At 29.2% G+C, this 21,343-nt stretch overlaps 1 protein-coding gene across 1 annotated transcript in view; it reads right to left on the bottom strand.

Annotated features, from left to right (window-relative positions):
• The window catches only part of LOC107449387 (semaphorin-1A), a 561,149-nt gene that overhangs the window by 101,234 nt on the left and 438,572 nt on the right, over window positions 1-21,343 (bottom strand). The window contains exon 5 of the mRNA XM_043039234.2: window positions 8,730-8,792. Coding sequence (XP_042895168.1) covers window positions 8,730-8,792 — 63 coding nt within the window. The remainder of the gene's footprint in view (window positions 1-8,729; window positions 8,793-21,343) is intronic.

Below are 21,343 nucleotides of genomic sequence, written 5' to 3' on the forward strand. Positions count from 1 at the left end.
TCGCGCCCGCCCGGTTCATGCACTAATTGAAAGAGCTGTATTGTCACAAAATACAGCTGTATTGTCAAGCATTAGAACTGAATTTGGCATACTTGAGATTAACTTCTTGCACCAAGCCCCATCTTGACAACACAACTCTATTTTGTTTATGATTACTTAACTGCAACATATGTCAGTTAGAAAGTACAACTAATAACTTACAATCAAGGTAACTACTAATATATCCTATCTTACCCAATGTCCCCCTATATATTTTCTATTCTTAATTATCTCACCATGGTGATGTCTTCTCACTTAGAAAAAAGCAAATAGATAAAAAATTTTACAACTCACTAATAGTCACAATCTATTTAATAGCTTTTTCAATTAAAACCATCATTTCGGTCATTTTTATTTACATTTACAGTTTACTGCTTTGGGCAACACTTTTTTAAAGAAAGTATTAAAAAAAAATTCTACTAAAAAGGAAGAAGAAAAAAAAGCTTTCAACTAGAATAAATTTGCAGTATCCATTATCTCACAGAGAATAAGTAAGTTGTTTTCTTAAATTTGCTGGCTGCAGAACAAAAAATTAATTTACCTTCTGGATTATTGAGAAAATACACATGTAAAAAAAGAGAAAAAAAGGCAAGGCTTTTAAGTGGTTTTCTATTCCTTATGAGGTAGTCATAAAATATTAATTCAGTTTAACTTTCCAGAGGTATCGTTATCTGCTCGCTCTTGAGCAATTAATTCTAATTTATTGCAATACTTAAGGTGAGAGAGAAATTGCAGATACTAAAAAAAAATACATTAAGTAGAAATCAATATGTGTGTTTAAACATTGAATTTGTTTTGTAGTGAAAATAAGTTCATGGTTTTTATGATTGATTCTAAATAATGAGATAAAATACTATAGAACTAGATAATTCAGAATAAAAGATGAGTCCATTTTTAACTACAGAAAGCTAATTAATTTATTGCAATTTTAATTAACTTTGCATCGAATTTACTAATTTCAACAATAACATATAGTAAAAGTTGGATTTGACGGATACAGCCTATTATGAAAAGTCCATTGACCTTACTGTCAAAATTATTATATTAAGAATCGTATATCATCATCCTTATTAATCGTTTTCTTACAATCTTAACCCTATATGTTAATCCTTACAATCTCAACCCTAAAAGTCAAGAAATTTTTAACTCATTATAAAAATCGCGTATTTAAAACAAGTTAAAAATTTTAACCTTTCGCTGTTGTAGCAGTTTTCTGTTGCGTAAATAAGCAATGTTACACGAACCAGTGCAAAATGGAAGACATCTTCATTTACATCTGATATCACTAAAAAGAGGAAAACTAACATCATTTCCCCTTATTTCCTACCAACATCTTGATCTTACAAGCTTAAAATGCAAATATGTCTTCTTCAAAGTTATTTACCTCCTTACAAAAGAAAAAAAATCTTCAGCTATTTTTAGGTATTCCGCAGCCCGTTTCTGTTGATCTCATATATACCTTACTACCTTCCTTTCCTCGCCTTACTTCTTTGACATACCTTAACCTTACTTCCTTTCTTAACAGTTAAACATTGAAATCAACATTTATCATTGATGTCAACATCTATAGATTATAGCACTTGGGAATTTTTTACTACTATTTCACATTAAATTTGTGCATATGCTTATAACAATAAGTTCGCTATAACGACAAACTAATCTAATATCTACTATTGTGAATTTCCTTTATTACGGAGTTTTACTACATTTTCATAAGCAATAAGGTTGGCATAGGTATGAAAAACTCAACAAAAACTTTAAAAAAAATTATTCCTCAATCCACACGTGGTCATATTTTTTAAGTAGCGTTCAAGGGAAGAAATTTGGTAAATTCACATTACTGCATGGTATTACTGGATTCTGGTAATAAAACCAAAATATACTGTATTTAAATAATTCATATGGTAATGGTTTCCATTAATTTGGTAACCGTTAATCTGAAATTCCGGTTTTCAGAACTATAGTTCTTATTTTACCGAATAAATGGTATAACCGAATAAATGGTTTTAATGTCCTGCTCTAAGGTATCACGATAAAATCACCAAATTTTAACGCAGATTATAAAACCATATTTTATTGGTAAATTCAACCAAAATCACTTAGGTAAAAATTGGTGTTTCTGTTTTGGTGTTTCTAGATCCACGTTCTGTAAGAAATTTTAGCACACATATCAATATGTCTGGTATTGGTTTTATCGGAGTTTTGATCCGAACTGTCACTGATAAAAATGGTTAAAGAAATAGTAGTTTTAGGAAACTTATAGAGAAAAGTTATAGAAGCAAGTTACTTGCAATTATGGTAAATCATAACCAAATACTTTTGTACAATTGAAGTGTATTATTATACCTAGCATGAAAATGTACGCTATTTTTCTACGATTAAGATGGACAGTATTTTATAGAGTATTAAAACATACGTATGTTTTTGTTTATTACTAAATTAAAAAAAAATAGTCATTATTAATCAATATAATACTAGTTTTTTTATAACTGTAACTCAATATTAAAAATTAGTTAAAAATTGCCAATAGTCAAAAATAGTAAATTAGTCAAAAATACATAGAGAAGTTTGTTCATACAAGGTATAGGTCATAAGAGAAGTTGTTTACTCAAGAATTTTACAATTTCGTCAAAAGTTTATTTATGACAGTTTTTGCCTTCAATAAACAATAAACGAAATTTTGTAAAATCTAAATTTATTCTACACTAGATATTTTTCTTAGTAAATTTTTAAGATTCTATTCGCGCTAAATAAATCCATAAAATAGATTGCCTAAAGCTATGCAACATTTTGCTATACAATAGTTTGTATATTATATAAATTTTTTTCGTGCTACTATTTTTATCTCAAAATACTTTATTAAACCTTTTTTTATGGTTTATAGCACATACAAGATAATTTAGCTTAAATGTGTCATTAACAACCAAACAGAAACAATTTTTCAATTAAAACGAGACTAAAAGATTTTAAGTCATCGCATTTAACAGAAAACAGTATGAGAAAAATGCTTCGAAATATAAGGCTAAACATATAGGCCGTTAGATGTTAGCCTAAACCCAAAAGCAAACAAATAAAAAAATTACATAGTTTTTCTCACATTATACAGGAATGAACTAATATAATATTCGCGCCCGCCCGGTTCATGCACTAATTGAAAGAGCTGTATTGTCACAAAATACAGCTGTATTGTCAAGCATTAGAACTGAATTTGGCATACTTGAGATTAACTTCTTGCACCAAGCCCCATCTTGACAACACAACTCTATTTTGTTTATGATTACTTAACTGCAACATATGTCAGTTAGAAAGTACAACTAATAACTTACAATCAAGGTAACTACTAATATATCCTATCTTACCCAATGTCCCCCTATATATTTTCTATTCTTAATTATCTCACCATGGTGATGTCTTCTCACTTAGAAAAAAGCAAATAGATAAAAAATTTTACAACTCACTAATAGTCACAATCTATTTAATAGCTTTTTCAATTAAAACCATCATTTCGGTCATTTTTATTTACATTTACAGTTTACTGCTTTGGGCAACACTTTTTTAAAGAAAGTATTAAAAAAAAAAATTCTACTAAAAAGGAAGAAAAAAAAAAGCTTTCAACTAGAATAAATTTGCAGTATCCATTATCTCACAGAGAATAAGTAAGTTGTTTTCTTAAATTTGCTGGCTGCAGAACAAAAAATTAATTTACCTTCTGGATTATTGAGAAAATACACATGTAAAAAAAGAGAAAAAAAGGCAAGGCTTTTAAGTGGTTTTCTATTCCTTATGAGGTAGTCATAAAATATTAATTCAGTTTAACTTTCCAGAGGTATCGTTATCTGCTCGCTCTTGAGCAATTAATTCTAATTTATTGCAATACTTAAGGTGAGAGAGAAATTGCAGATACTAAAAAAAAATACATTAAGTAGAAATCAATATGTGTGTTTAAACATTGAATTTGTTTTGTAGTGAAAATAAGTTCATGGTTTTTATGATTGATTCTAAATAATGAGATAAAATACTATAGAACTAGATAATTCAGAATAAAAGATGAGTCCATTTTTAACTACAGAAAGCTAATTAATTTATTGCAATTTNGCACCCAGGGTGTCATTACTTTCTATTTAATCCAATCCGTAATTTTTTTACAGTGCGGAATGATTTAAAATTTTTTTTATCGTTTTAGTTCGTTAAACTTCTTGCTGATAGTGTCACAAGCTTTGGAGCCAGATTTTACAGCATTTAAAACCCAAAATTCTTTTTATTGCTTACTCAAACTTGAATATTTTTAGGTATCAGAATGAATTTTGAAAAAAGTTCATATCGCTGAGACAGAAATGAACAAGGTTAAAATGACTGAAGATTTTAAAAAAATTTTGTAACTATAATACGCACTATTAACTCCAGTAAAAAAAAACTACAAAGCACAATTTCAAACACTTTTTAATTTACTATTTAATTTTTTATTGAAATAACGTTATAAAAACACCCAAACTTTACCAGGTCAATTAATTCAGTCAGAACACATCAATCATAAGTTTACAAAACTTTTTGTCCGAACAAAAATTTTTTAAAAATTAGGCATTTGTTAAAGTTGAGTGAAATAATACGCTGGTACCATACACCAAACTAAAAATAAATCATTGGGGGTTTATTATAAAACAAAACGATATCAAAAGTGAAACTACCCTCTGGCAAGCAAATAACAAAAGCCTCCTTTACCCCAACCAATTTTTCATCTCTCTTTCATAGATATGGGATATAATTGATGTCCATTTAACCCCCAAGGCCTGAGTTTTGGATTGAAAGATGATAAAAAATAAGTTGTAAATTCTGACAGCAGAGGGGAATAGGGGTGGACAACAGACAACGAACGTTATTTTTCACAGACTCAAGAAGCTCCTCATGTTTCCCACCAACAAATATATATTAAAAAAGATTTCTTTCCCATATCCCATTTATTTTCTTCCCTTTTTTTTCTTCCTTCAGTTTTCTTTTTTGGTTTTCAATACAGCATTGATACATAGGTTCGTCCCTACGTCAATTGCACACGTTGACAAATTCGGAAAACCGACGACGACTTAAAGGAAAAATGATTTTATTTTTATTTTGTTTCATTTTGAGCATTATTGTGATACTCAGCAAAGTTCGATTTTTATGAAACACATTCTTTTTCGATATATATTTTTTTTTTCATTTTAACTCCCTCTCTCCTTTTCAGCTTCCCTTCCCCCTTGGCGCCCTTTCTTTTCCTACCTCGCTTATTCCTCTACTTTTCCTCAATTTTTCTTACCTTCCCCTATTTCTTAGTTTTCGGAAACTTTCTTTTGAGGAAAAAACTTTTCTTTGAGTTTTGGCGACGAATGAAGAAGGAATTCGGAAGTTTCTGCCACATAGCACTGTATTATATTATGGCTACATTCGTATGACCACCAAATATGACGCCAGATATTTCAACATCAACACCCATTTCTTTTATTAGAAATATATATTTATATGAAAACCTTTTTTCTTTTTTTCGTTTCAAAGGTCAAATCCTGACAAAACTATTGCATTTCATTTATTAAAACAAATAAGCTACCAAAGGCAAAGGAATTTTTTAGTTCAGAAGTTTTAAAAAAAAATAATAATAAAAGTTTGCAGTTGGTGTTGCTCTATTTATAACTTTTCGATCACTGCCTTTCTTTATTTTAATTTTACTCCACGTCTTGTACCCGGTTTTAACTTTAACCGCGAGCTTTGCGGGTTTAGATCCTCGGATAGACACCATATTCTTGCTTCTTTCTTCACGACTGATGTTTTTTTAGGGATCCCAAGAAAAAAATTTCCTGACTTCTCCAGGTATGTTAGGTACATTTAAAAAAACTCAAGACCATAATTAATCTATATGCATTTTTTCATCTATCAATTAATTTTGATTTTAAATTAGATTTTGTGAGAAAAAAAATAGTATCATTGAATGAAGATGGGAACAGGTCAGCTGACTAAACTGTGAAATTTTTACAAAAAATAATAGTAATAGATCGTAGAAGTATTCAACTCAAATCTCAATAACTGATTAGTGTTACTGACAATTCCAAGACTGGTTGATTCCAAGACAGCTATGATATAAGAATTCTCCAGGTTTTTGTAAAAAATTGCAATTTTCCCTGACCATTCCCTGATTTTCGGAGTTGAAATAAAATTCCCTGATAATTTTCCAGGTTATCCCTGATCCTGTTGTTTTTTTTTTTTTTCGCTTCTCTTCAGAAGCTCTGAATATTACATATTTCAAATTTAATGTGATAACAATTTCTGAAGATAAATATTTTTTGATTTGTTTAAGGACCTCTCTCATTTATGCAGTGGTCCACTTTATCGTCCTCAGCCTGAAGAATGATTGATAAACCGTAAGTAGGTTATTTTATGACATACTTCTAACCATTTTGTACCGCCAACCAAATTAAACAGACAACATAAAAAATAAACTTTAATTAATGCAAATCAAACATTTACCAACCAAAATAAATTGGTACAACCTACATTAGTCTTTCCAAAACACCGAGAGCGAGCTATAAAAACAACATGGCGTCGTACATAAATATCATTCAGTTTACAGTCACTGTCAAAACTTTGTGTCTTTTACTAAATTTTGGTGCATTCATTTGCACCATGGAAGTATTTTTTCGATCGTACTTCACAATTTATGGTGTACCTAAAATAAAATAATCTTTCGTTTAACCAAACTTAGGGATAATGCAAATGTTGCACCATATTCTGGTTAAAGATTTACCAAGTTTTTTTACAGTGTAGAAAGGTTTTTATTTCAGCATATGTTGGGTATGAGGCTTTTTTCCCAACGTTTTTACGTTTAAACTATTAGAATTTCAACAATAATATTTCAATAATTAAAAAAGTTAAACACTTTCAACTTCTGGAATCTAACTTGATTTTACTTGTTACGTCTTGACAATAAACTATTCTGATATCCAAGAGATTTACATTCAATTTTGAAATTTATTAGCATCGCTTTTTATCCATTTTTACTACATTTTTTCTTTTATTTGCTGAAGCATTTTAGGTAAGCATCAGAACTGATCAGAAAGTAAACAAAGAAACAAGAACGTTATTTCCGATTACGATACAAAATGATATGAATCGAAACAGTCGTTACAATCGAAGACAGATTTCGTTTTCCTGTGTAGATGTCATTTTAATGCATCGACATATCCATCGTTTGGGAACAATGGAAAACGTCTCGATTCTGAATTTACATAGCAATGGAAGAGAACAATAAATACGAAGCTGAAAAAGAAAAACATTAGAAGAAAGAATAAACTAGATTTTCTTTTTCCGCCAGACGAAAAAGCAAGAAATAAAGAAAGAAAACGTCGCTCATACTTACAGCAAAAAACAGACAGCGGGGGAAGATGGGCGAAGGGACGTTCAAAAACGCATTTTAACGTTCGAACCATCCTCTAGTTCTATTTACCGATCAAATCTCTATTTCCATGAAATACTCTCGGTATACAACGATACATAATACATCAGAGTAATATCTAGAATACGAGTAAGAGAAAGGTACTAAAAACACCTCCCCAAGCAGTTCGTAGAATAATTTTTTTTTTTTTACCAAATGGTATTTATTTTTTATTTTGCCGTTTAAATTTTTCTCGGTATCAACTGTTTTAAAGGAATTCGTTTTTGTAAGAAATGATACAGTTTTTGCCTTAACAGGTGAAGAAATTTTAAGCAGTTTCCTTGCCAGCTCCACATTTTTTAAATCAGGTTTTGTAAACGCTTAGATTAAACGAAAATTGAGTAAAGAATAGACTCGTTTTGCCTTGAGTATTACATAGTCTCTGCGATGCTGTTGAGAGTTTTGAGTTAAGGAAAAGTCTAGAATAGCAATTGTTATGATTTCGAATGAATTCAGAACGCTTTCCGGATGACTGTTTTGCACTTTACAAACTGTTTCTAACAAAACTTTTATTCCATCTGAACACAGTAAAGTGATTTTTTCAAAGCCTGCTTAAATACAGGATGGAAATCGTAGAGCTATTTTATGTTATTAATTTGAAATTTTTAGCAAATGAGAATAGAAAAATCAAGATCTTTGAAAAGAAAGAAGAGAGAAGAAGAAAGAAGAAGAATTAATTTGAAATTTTTAGCAAATGAGAATAGAAAAATCAAGATCTTTGAAAAGAAAGATGAGAATAGAAAAATCAAGATCTTTGAAAAGAAATTCTGCGGGAAAAAAAAACATTTTTCGAAACATTATGCAGGAAGGAAAACCTAAATCTTCCTGTAAAAATTCTGCAACGTTCTGCTACAATGCCGCCGTGTCGCCGCAATTCTGCCACGAGGGTGTTTAGATTCCAAAATATGCGTAATTTATATAAAATATGCTATAAATTATGCACAAAAATTAAAAGGACATATTATTCCTAGCCTTTGATTTTCCTTTTAATCTGCACTTGTCAGTACCCTGCAAGTGTTTAAACATCGGTTTTGGATCACAGTAAAATAGATTTTGAAACTTTAATCTAAATCTGTTAACTATGGAAGAGAGGTATGATAAACTGGTTCAATTTTGTACAAAAATGCTCGTACAAAATCTGGATGAAGATAATCTGATTAATTGAATGAGTGAGAGAAAAAGTGTTAAGATTAAAAAAATACGGCAAATTAAAAAGAGATGTGATTTTCCTTACCACTGATTTTCCTTTTAATATGCACATGCCGATATCCTCTTTTACAGAAAACCATTCCAGTCTCTGAAAAAAAGAAGGAAAAAAATCATTAATAACAATAATTGAACTACAAAAACAATATTTCAAGTGCTCTAGATTATTAAAACTGTTTTCACTATTTTGCAATTCAAAAATTTTTTTAAATATTTCTTATTGTGAAAAGAAGTAATTATGCATCCATTAACTTACAACTGGTGTGGTTGTATTAGTATCGACCTAATATTGTTCCTTTTAATGAACTATCATCTCTGAATTAAATGCAAAACAGTACTGCTTTATACTGCCCATTTCAGTATAACGCAGTACTTATCTAAGCAGCTAAATTACGTATCGAAATCAGGACTATAGATCCAGCTCCAATTTATGTCATCATAATTTTCTCGATTTCACCTTAACTCTAATATCATATCATTTGCCTAATTTACAATAGCCGTTAGTTAATCGTAATAGACGCGTATAATATACCTTTGCATATTTTATTACATGAGATAGAAGCATGCTGTTTGAAATTTTGAAGCATAGTGAACCCGTAATATAGTTCAAAAAAATTCTTCAAATTTTATATTGCGCTAAGTTGAACTGTATTACCGTATTTTTTAAAATTTGATCTCATGATACTAGGGTTTAAATTGAATAAACGCAAGGTTCAATTTACATCCTAATAGAGTGTTGAATTTAAAGTTTTAAGGTATTACGATTTAAGTTACACATATTATGGTTTCAGAAACAGATATTATGGTTAAATGTTAAACAGAATTATTTGTGATCATATATGTTCCTGTAGAAGAAAAAGCATGTAGAAAAATACGCAAAGAGTTTAATGGAATAAAAAAAATTACGAATCAATTATTAATTCGAGAATTATTAACTGTTAAACTTGTAATAAAAAAAAACTTTTCGAAATTGAAATTGAGTATAATATAAATTTAGAATTCTTGTAGTCTTAGCATTTTAAAAATACTTTACTTTTGTTTGTGCTCCATTTATTTATAAAATTATAGAAGTTTTTATGCAAGGTGATAACAGTGGATAGACTATTGATTTTAAGTTTTTAAATGCGTTTATCGCAAAATCAGGTTGGTTTTAATAACATATTACACCACTTTAAACACGATATCTCATATTGTTTTTTAAAATAATTGTCTAAAAATTTTCAGGAATGTTTATGATTATTGCACACATGCTTTGAGCTACAGACTAAGAAAAAAAAGTAGAATTAAATTTTTTATGCATGTTTTCTCGCAAAGGCAAGTGAGGAAATTTTAAAAATTTTCTCTTTTAGCAACATTCATCCCGAACTCAGTAGTATATGCACTTGTTTTTAAGATAATAGTTCAAAGCATAGTTGATAGCCTTCTAAATAAAATCCTCAAAGGATTTTTTGTTTCGGGTGATAGAATTTCTTTTACAGTGTTTAGTGTATTTGCCTTATTTTTACCCAAAAAAATAGCCATTAAAAAATAAATTAATTAATATTTTTTTGCTAGTTTTATAAGTTTTTACGCATCATAAAACTTATAAACTAATTTTCTAAAATTTTATATTAATATTTAAAAAAAACAGTTGTCGAAACTAGTCGGATACTTTACAGTTAATAAAGTTTTTTAAGCGCAGTAACGAGAGAAGAATGGCGGAATAAAACATATCGCCAATCTTTAAAAATCGAAATAAACTAAAAAAAATATTAAAAAACGAATTTCTAGCATTATTCTTCATCGAAATCATAAATTGAAACGTTTCTGCATTTTTTTTTGGTGTTGCCAATACTTCGACTCTTATTTCAAGAGTTTCTCAAAATGCAAAAAGTGGAGGAAAATTGAAATTCGAGTAGAGGTGCTTTGAGAATGACACGTAACCTAGCATTGCTTTTAAAAGTTTGTTTCCAGGAAAGAAAAAAAATTCAATGTACGCCAACGTAATGGAAATGAATATGGATTGTGCAGGGGGTGCGAACACAGTACACAAAAAGTGAATTACAATTTATGATTCCACTAAGACCGAAAAAGAACTTTTTTTTTCCTCTCTCTCTCTCTTATTTCTCGCCGAAAGGAGTAACAATAAAAACAACCACAGGAAAAATCTAGCTATTCTGATGCTTTTTGGAAAATGTTGTTTTCCGAACTGTTGTCGAGATCGAATTACGTTGGCAACTTTTGGCGAAAATTGGAAGAAAAAAAGTGTGAAGTGGAATGCATCAACGATTTTGGAGTGTATGAAAATGTCACTTAATGGTTGGGTGATTTGGTGCGCTTAGAACTTTCTTTTATATATTCTTGTTTGGATGTTTAAAATGCGAGAAGTCAAATGGGTTTTTGAGATGGTTACAGTTAAAAAAAATGGTGGTTCTGTATTGCTATAGAATAACGGGACACCTACAGTATCCGATTACTAAAGAACTATATGGACAAGGCTAACTAAGTTTGGAGTGTGTAGTTTTAGTAGTTCAGAACTAACTATAAAAATTTTTTTCCTCAAGTGTATGCTTTCTTTTGAATTTTGGTGCCTTTGCAAAATTTATCGGGTTTAATAGAAACAGCCAATGCTCTTACAAATAAATTGTTTAAAAATAAAAAAAATTTACAGCAGATAAAAATGTGAGGTTTTCAGCGTTCCACTTTTGAAACCAACTAATTTATTTTCAGCAAGCTAAACATTAAAAAATTGATTTCTGCAACAGATGGCGTTGCTCACTGAAACACTTAAAAACGATTTTATTTATTTATTTATTTTTGGCTGCAGACCATTTTGACTACAACTTTTACACGAACGCATTTATATACGTCTAAAGATTGTGACACGTTGTTACCGCAACAAAGGGTGGTTCTTTTAAGAGAATATTTTTGAGCTGCCATCTGTTGACTTACTTTGCAACTAATTTTGAAATTTAGTCAGAAATAAAATTAGTATATATTTTCCTAAGCAAAATGCGAAAAACCGTGCATTTCGATAACACTCCTTTCATTTCTATCGATTTTTCAAATTGCTAGTCATTTTCGGAACTGTTGGAAGGTAAACGAGCATAGTTTTCCTCGCAAAAAATGAATTTGATTAATAATTTGATTAATAACAGTCGAAAAAGTTTTGAATTGTATTTAAAAAATTTTACTTGAAATTATTACATCATTTTAAGGAATGCAACTACATAAAGTAAAATACAAAATTAGAATAAAATTGGTCCAATAACTCCTGAGAAATCGATAATTATAATTAAGATATTTAAAAAAAGTCAGATATAGTAAGTTAGGTTTTTAAAATTCAATTTTTCAGTAACCATTCGACCGATTTCATCCAAATTTGAAGTCATAAGTCGTAGTTCGTAAAAATCTGATCATTATATCAAAAGTTATTAAAGGTTTTTCTTTCGTACTGTACTACGTAAACTGAAAATATTTTTTACCCCCAAAAACAAACTTGCTGATAAGGTAAAATATAAATCTGATCATCATTTCAAAAGTTATTCAGGTTTTTTTTTTTCCGCTGTGAAAACTTAATATTTTTTACGCCTAAAACCAAAAGGTGTACAAACTATTGACAAAGACAAACTGAAATGATATTGATACAAAAGAATAACAAAATTTGAGTTAAAATATTATTGCTGATAAGGTAAAATATATATCTGATCATTATATCAAAAGCTATTCAGGGTGCTTTCTGCTTCTGCTCACTGTACTATGTAAACTTTAAAAAACTTTTACGCCAAAAGCAAACGGTGTGCAAACTATTGACAAAACAAACTAAAATGATATTGATATAAAAGAAAAACGAAAATTAAGGTAGAATACTATTACTGATGATTCTATAAATAAAGGGGAAAATGCAAGTTTAACATCAATTTACTCTAAAGGAAAATTAAGGAAGTCACATTAGAGCAAATATAAGGCTTTTATTCTCTTGCATTTTAACTAGGGACATAAAACATTTAAATTTCATCCTGACTTGCAAGAATTTAGATTTCAAGAACCGATTTTAAATGACTCTCATTCGAATAATGATAATAACTTCGGAACAGTATTCGGCTAAACTGCAATTCAATAGTTGACTAACGCAGAAGTGCTGCCAAACGATTTAAATTACAATTTTCGACAAATGAGTCACATTAACGCCTAAAAGTGTACTTTCCAAAGGAACAAAATTGAAATGAATGGTACATAATTAGGAAATGCAACACTAAAGCACGAAAAATGTTTTTCATTTATAAGATTTTATTTACTTTAACATTTCATTTTCGAAAGATGTAGTAAAAATGCAAATGAAAAAAACATATTTTTCAGGATTGATAATGGATGATAAGCTTGCGTTTTGAAAAACGGGAACGGAATAATCTTTTCCTTTTTTTAAAAAATTTTTATTTTGTAAAGGAAGAAAAATAGCTTTACATTTTAAATATTATCGGGAAAAAAATTGTTCAAAGGTGGTTAGTCATTTATTTCGTTATTAGTTAATTTCATATTCATCGAAAAATTTGAAGTGCAATTAATGTTTTGATAAAATTGTTCGGATGTTCAGAGAATTAAAGCATCTAAAATGCGACTTTTTAAAAGTTTTATAAATCAGGAACTACTCGTACGATTTCTTTGATTTTTTTAAAAAAATAAAACTGTTCAAGATGATGTAAAAAATTTTCTTTTAAACATTCTGAAAAAGATTTTTTTCAGGAAGAGAAATTAAAAAACAAGCGTTATAAATAACTGAACATAATAAATAGCTGTAATAGCTATAGAATGTATGTTTGTATTTTTTTTTCATTTAATCAAATAAATACTTGCAAATATACGTTTGGAAAAGAAAAAAATTTTTCATATTATTTTGCGTCTTAAAACGTTTTACATTCTACATGTTTTTTTACATTCTTAAAAAATTGTGACGAATTCGAGAAAAACAAAGTAAATTGCGGCCTAGAACTGTGCAAGGGTCTCTGCATGATAAGCAAGATTTATTTTCAAAATAATAAATTTTTAGTGTTGGGTAGAATTATGAACTAAGCCTAAATGTTTTTACTTTCAAAATGAACTAAGCTTAAATGTTTTTACTTTAAAAATGAACTAAGCCTAAATGTTTTTACTTTAAAAATGAACTAAAGCCTAAATGTTTTTACTTTCAAAATGAGCTAAGCCTAAATGTTTTTACTTTCAAAATGAACTAAACCTAAATGATTTTACTTTCAAACACATTTTTCAACAAAAAATGCTTTTACTTTCGCGGTTAATTTTTTTTTTATAACATTAGTTTAAAATTTGGTTAATTGCATGAATATTCACATTGGCCAAAGTATCATATGAATACTAAGTATCACATGCGTATCATATCACTCACAGTTATCGGGCTAACCGTGTTAAATATTTGATCTATTTCCACCACGCAACGGAAATGTAGACTAATTTTCTCGAAAATATTAGGAGGGTCGTCTTTTAGGAAAATAAGGCAAAAAATAGTGAACTCAGGAGTTTTATTTCTTCTGAAGTGGGTTTAAATTTCATGGTACAAAACTATAGAGGCCAAGACTTAAAATAGGCTGCAAAAAGAAACGGAATAAACTTAATTACTTAAAATTAAATATTAAAACACCACTTCATGAAAGTTATATAAAATTATAAATAAATTTATTTTTCAGATCTAAAATCTCCAAATCCTTTTGAAATAAGTATTTTTTTGCAAAATAGATCTCGAACTATTTATCCAAAGAAATATTTTAAAATAATCGCTATACATTCCAGACTTGAATAGCATAGAACTTTCGTTTTGCTTTGGGTAAACTGAAATCGCATATATAGTACACCTATTGTATTGTTCCCTACTTCAATTCAACTAAGGGAATAAGAGGGAAAGATAATCCCTTTCCATCGAGCAATGGATGTCTCCAAAAAACGAGAAGAAAAATAAGAAACTGGATTCGAGAGGGAAAAAACGGTGCAAGGCTTTCAGGCGAATTAGTCTAAATCTTTTATCCGGCGACTAAAACGCTCCCTGGTCACCCGCAACGTCCGGCAAAACCGGACAACCGAAATCCAGAAATAAGCCTTTACGACCATTGAGGGAAAACCTTATGGCCTACTGTCCCTACGTAACACTTGGGTTCCATCTGGATTCTTCGGGAAATATCCCGAAAACCGGATTAGAAGAGACGGATCGGGGGGAAGAAAATTTTCAGGAAAAAATAGGAAGTGTAATGAATCGATCAATACATTGATTGCTACATTTTTTTTTTATTGAGACCAATTTTTTTTCCTTTGGTTCGTGCAGTCAGTCAGAACTCAAAGAGGCAGGGCTTGAAATCCAATAGAGTTCAAAGAATGACGGGAATAGGAGAATTTAGAAAGAGGTAAAAAGAGTTTCTCCCTTTTTTGGGTTGCCTTTAATTTGATGGAGAATGGGGAAAAGAAGTCAGCGAGCCGTTGCAAACTTTTGCCTTCCATTTTCCTGAACCATGATCAAAAAGGGAGATTAAACCTGGCTGGGAAAAAGGCAAGAAAAAGAGATATTTTTCTGAAGCAAGAAAAAAAAAATGGTGAAAAAAAAAACCTAATCTAACGAATGAAAAACGCATAAATTGAAGAACCAATTCTTATAGATTTTTTTTAATGCTTTTAAATCCACTTCAAATTTTATAAATAAAAAGTTTACTCTTAAGTGCATTAAGTTCGTCGCGCAAGAGCAATAGTCTGAGGAATCATTCATCATTGATTCATCTACAGTGTTCGGAATTAGCGCACTGTAGGTAGTGAAACTACTGTAGTGGCTACTTTTTTTCGCAGTCTGTAGCGTATTGAGTTATGAGATATAAAAAAAAAAGTAGTAGCGATTCTGGCAACTACTTTTAACGTTAGTTAAGAATAGTTACGCGTCTCTAACGCAACTAATTTTTCGAATTTAAAGAGCACAAATCTTCCGTCGATTGATGCAGTGAGCTATAGCCGTTGCTGAGCGTTAATAGAAATTGCATAGTTAAAATCACGTATAACTAATATATAAACTAGTCATCACGAAAAATATATAATTAATCCTTTCCGTCACACTTTCAAATGCGAATAAAGACTCATGAAACATTGATGTTATTTCAAAAGAAGTGAACGTATTTTCGATGTACTTAATTTCTTAGAGGAAATAAAAGAGCAAAAAATTGCAAGTATTTCATAGTTTCACATTTCTTAAATTAAATATTCGCTGTTGAAAAAGGCTTAAAAAATTGCTGGTTAAGTAAACAAAGTCGCAAAAAATAATATTCGAATAACAAACTGGCTCATGTAAATATGAATAAATAATTCTTAATTATTCCCTTACATTCAACGTAAGTCAATTTCTTATTCAAAAGCATACAAAGTTCGTATCCTAAAATAGTGAAGTAGTTACTAAATTCCAAATAGTTTGTAGTTACTACCTATTAAAACAAGTAATTGTAGTTAACTACATTTGTAACAAAGAAGTTGTAGAAAACTATAAAAACAAGTTTTTCCGACCACTGTTCATCTATCACTCACTGATCATTTAAACAATTGTAAGGATCAAATTTCACCCTGAAACGAATGGTGTACCTGCAGCTAAGAGGAAAAGTTTTGTTTTTAAACTCAGCATCTAATTGTTTGAGCCATAACAGTTATCTTAGTCTTTTTACGATAAAAGAAAAGTAGAGATGATTATCAAAAAAGTGTTCCTCTTGCGTTCGTAATTTATTGAATACATCAGATATTCCATACATCTATTCTAGAAAGTGGTAAATTTATCACATACCAATAAACCATGTTCTAGTCATTTATATCACGGCCTATTTTGCAAAGAATACAAAAAAAAACTTTATGGTGGTGGTCATAAAATGGTAACATACAGACCATTGAACCATAGACTACTCAATAAACATAATTTTAAACCTAACAGCTTATCACACTGCTCATTAACAAATATATATGAAAATTATTTGTTAATGGTGATCATAAAATAACATATAGTGCTTAACAGAAAACTACTTGGTCAAGTTCCACTAGATACAGATACATTTATACATTTATTTCAGAAAATGGAAAATTTATTCCAAGTAAAGAATCAATTAACTTTAATTTTATCCGTAATTTTAGATATAGAAGCTTATCATACTTTATCTTGTCCGTTAACAATCAATGTAATTTTCGTATCATTTTCGACAGCATTTAAAAATATTATTGTTTGGTTTGCAGCATTTTCAATTGAAGAAGAATACATTATTATTCCCAAAGTCTAAAAAAATAATTACAAACTTTGTAAACAGATGGCGTTGTTAAAGAAAAATTTTAAAACTGAGTTTTTAAAATAGCCATCATTTGCAGCAATAATGTGGTGCTGCCTGAGGACAAAATTAGCAGGTGATAGTGCAAATATTTTAGTCGAAATGGTGTGACATGTAGCAAAAAATGCTACATTAATGCTTTAATAGTCGGCAGTACCATCTATTGACGAGTTTTGTAATTAATCTTGAAACTTTTTAGGAATAAACTTCTAGTTTCCAAAGCACTAATGTAAAAAATTACGTATAAAGGTATAACATAATGAAATATCAAGAAAATCCATCTATCTCCTTCATACTATCTAAATCTATATATAAATAAGTTTTAAACGCAAAACCGTTAACTCATATCTTTGAAGTTGCATTCTTACTTTTTTTTTCATTTTGAAAAAATAATCTTCAGTTTCATATAATGATCATGATTTAATATTAAACACTTTCCAAAGAAAAGCCAGCGTAGATAATAAATATGAATAATGAATACAATCATAAATTTTAAAGGATAATAAATAGCAGGTTAGAAAAAAAAATTCCTGGCAATATCAACAAAAATGGGAAGATTCCTCCCTATCTGCAAATGTCCACGTTTTACATTATTTTACCGTTTCTAGTATCCAAAACTGTTAGCGACCGTCTTCTTGCAATAAAGGTTCTCTAAAGAGGAAAATCTCAATAAATATTTATGGGAAGGGTTATTTATTTTTAGATTATGTCGGTGGAAGAATTGACGGTGTATCACGGTGAAATGCTTTTGATAATCGAGTCTTGGGGACCTCTCTTTTTGGATAGTTAATTCTATACTTTTCTAGAATGTTCATTTATCGGAAGCTCCTTGGCGCGGAAAGTAGAGATAATTTCCCTTCACTCATAAATTAGCGCCTTGGCGAAAAATGTCTTCTCTTGACTATGGAGTCCATCATAAATTATGTCTTCCGGAGCAGAATTCAATCAGAAGTGCGCTCCGCCGAGACGAACAGTGGCGCGATTGACGTTTTGAGTAATTGCTTTGGCACAACCACTCAATGTCGCGAACATAAGTTAAGAGAGTTTTTGCTTGTGAAAGCCTAGACGCCTTGCTAAGACATATTTTTTTTTCTTCCTCTTTTTGATAGAAACTGGACGTACTGAAAAGTGCATATCGAGAAATTGTTCGACAATAATCCAAAACATACTGATAAATATATAAAGTTTTTTCTTCATGAATTATCAAAGTCTTTTTTCGACTGGCTGAATACCCGTTCTTCGTACTACACAATTAAAAAATAAATATATGAATCGGTTTTATACAACACTACGAAATCATGTGTACAAAACTGAAAGGCATTTTCTCAATTTAATGTGAACACAATTAATAGAGCTTAGATAGTGCTAACTTTTTTGTTTATTGCTGTTTTTCCAGGTGACTTTACGTTAGTAGATTAAGAAAAACATACTTTTAGAAGTTCAATTCATATTCTTTAATATTAGCAAAAAAATGAATTAACGAATCAGTATTATCCAACATTACGAAATCATGCACAAAACTGAAAGGCATTTACACAATTAATAACTTAATGTGAACACAATTAATAGAGCTTAGATAGTGCTAACTTTTTGGTTTATTGTTAATTGTTGTTTTTCCAGGTGGCTTTACGTTATTAGATTAGGAAAAACATGTTTTTTAAGTTTAAATTCATGTTTTTTAATATTAGCAAAAATAAATAAATAAACAAATCAGTATTATCCAACACTACAAAACCATGCACAAAACTGAAAGGCATTTTAACAATTTATAATTTAATATAAACACAATTAATAGAGCTTAGACAGCGCTAACGTTTTGGTTTATTGTTAATTGTTGTTTTTCCAGGTGACTTTATGTTAGTTAATTAAGAAAAACATGCTTTTAAAAGTTCAAATTATATTCTTTAATATTCGCAAAAAATAAATAAACGAATCAGTATTATCCAACAACACGAAATAATGCACAAAACTGAAAGGCTTTTCCACAATTAATAGAGATTAGATAGTGCTAACTTTTTTATTGTTAATTGTTGTTCTTCAGGTGGCTTTACGTTAGTAGATTAAGAAAAACGTGCTTATAGAAGTTCAATTCATATTCTTTAATATTAGCAACAACAAAAAATTAAATAAACGAATCAGTATCCAACACTACAAAACCATGCACAAAACTGAAAGGCATTTTCACAATTAATAACTTAATGTGAACACAATTAATAAAGCTTAGACAGTGCTACCGTTTTGCTTTATTGTTAACTGCTGTTTTTCCAGGTGACTTTACGTTAGTAGATTAGGAAAAAAATGCTTTTAGAAGTTCAATTCAAATTGTTATATATATTCGCATGAATAAACAATTTACAATATGCGTAATGAACAAATCACTTTCTCGTTTTTTTTTTCAATCATTCGGGAAAGAGGGTAAGAATGCGGTAAAATAATTTCAATACTAATAGTTCCTTAGAGATCACGTAAGAAACATTTCCTATTTCCAGTGATTAAGTTTTCATTAGAGGCACTATTATGTTTTTATTCGAAAGTTAGCAATGTCCGGCACGTGGTTCAATAGGAAGAAGGTAAAAATAAAAGAATGAAAAAGACATTCTATTCACCGAAATAATGGGTTGATAGGGAGATCCAATTTCTGACCGATATTTCAAGAATGTGCTTTGCAATAGCAATCTTGGACACTTTAACGGGTAAAGTGGTTTAAGTGCATGGTATTTTTGCATTGTAGGGAAATAAATATGTGCTTCATCACAGCATGTTGGTTCTTTTTGTTACAATATTTAGGATAATATCCCAATCATTTTTTTAACGACATCCTTAATTTGTGAATTTTTTATTGTTTTATCTATATGAAGATTTCAAGAAATGAAGGTTACATTTATTGCACGTATTATAATCAATGGATGAATGCATATTTTAGTCAATTTATATATAAATTAGGGTTTAAAGTTTTTGTATTGCTCTTTACGTGGAAAAATAAATATGTCTGTTGCTTTTTTTTTATCGTTTGCTTAAGATTTCCAATTTTTAAATTTCTTCAATGTCGAAGAAGATCAAAGCCTTTTTGATTTCCCGGAAAAACAGAGAGTAGCTGAAAAACAATTATTACAATACCTTCAAGTTTCAAGTAAAATTTAAACATGATTTGATGCTTATTCTTTAATAGTGATTTCGTCAGCGTTTTTTTTCTCTCTCGTAAATTATAATTTGTGCCCCTCGTTTTAATGTGCATACTTTTTCGATTTTATTTTTGACAAATATACTAAAAAACATGACCCTGCATAAAGATTACAAACTCGAAAGTTCAAATTTCGATGTTTAAGAACCGTTTTTGATTAGAAGAAAGAAAAATTGTACGTACGGTCGAAAAACATTAAAGAATATATAAACTAAAATGAAATATTACATTTCAAAATTGGGTACATCTAAAATTTGATCAGATTATATTTGAGAAAGATAAAACAACTTTGTTCAAATTGCCAAACATTTTTATCTTACTTGAAAACTACAACAATTTTGATTTTGAGACTTAAAAATACAATAATCCTATTTGATAATAGTTAAATCTATCTCATACAATTGTTTGTTATAGTTAAGATAAAATATAGCTGATATTAAAGATCTTAAAAGAATCTTGTGATTCCTTTCTGGGTTTAAAAAAATTATATCTATTTAATTTTAAAGTTAACATGAAAATTTATTTTATGTACTCAATTAACTAGTATGTATTATTTTTTATAGCAAATGTTAAACAAATCGCATACATATATTTTTTAAAGTTCTGAATATAACTAAAATCAAAATATAAGTAAAAATTAAAAAAAGTCTTGATAATATGAATAATTTTAAAGAAAGGTTAATAAGCTTTAATGAATGTTAAAATAAATCTTGCTATTTAGTTTTTCTAATTAATAATTACTATTAATCTGTGCTATTAATCAGTACGTGTATTTTATTTTAAAATTATCATTAAGAGCTTTTAATTTAGTTTATTCATAAAGTTAAAATTAAAAGTTGATTTTTGTATTTAGTTTTTTAAAGCAAATGTTAAACTAATCATAATTACATGTTTTTATCATATCTTAGAACTAATGTAAGAATTGTTTTTTTTTAGAGTTTTAAATATAATTTAAATCAAAAATAACTTACACGAGCAAAATATGTTGAATTTTTTCACGAAATATTCTGCTAAAAATTTTCATCTAAAAGTTTGGGGAATTATTTGCATTCTTTCAGAGTCATAAAGGAAAGCGGGAAAAAGTCGGCGAGATATTATTTACCGCCTACGAAACTTTGTAATTTCTTTGAAGCTATACCT

The sequence above is a fragment of the Parasteatoda tepidariorum genome, chromosome 1, assembly GCF_043381705.1.
Source record: "Parasteatoda tepidariorum isolate YZ-2023 chromosome 1, CAS_Ptep_4.0, whole genome shotgun sequence".
Taxonomy (NCBI): Eukaryota; Metazoa; Arthropoda; class Arachnida; order Araneae; family Theridiidae; genus Parasteatoda; species Parasteatoda tepidariorum.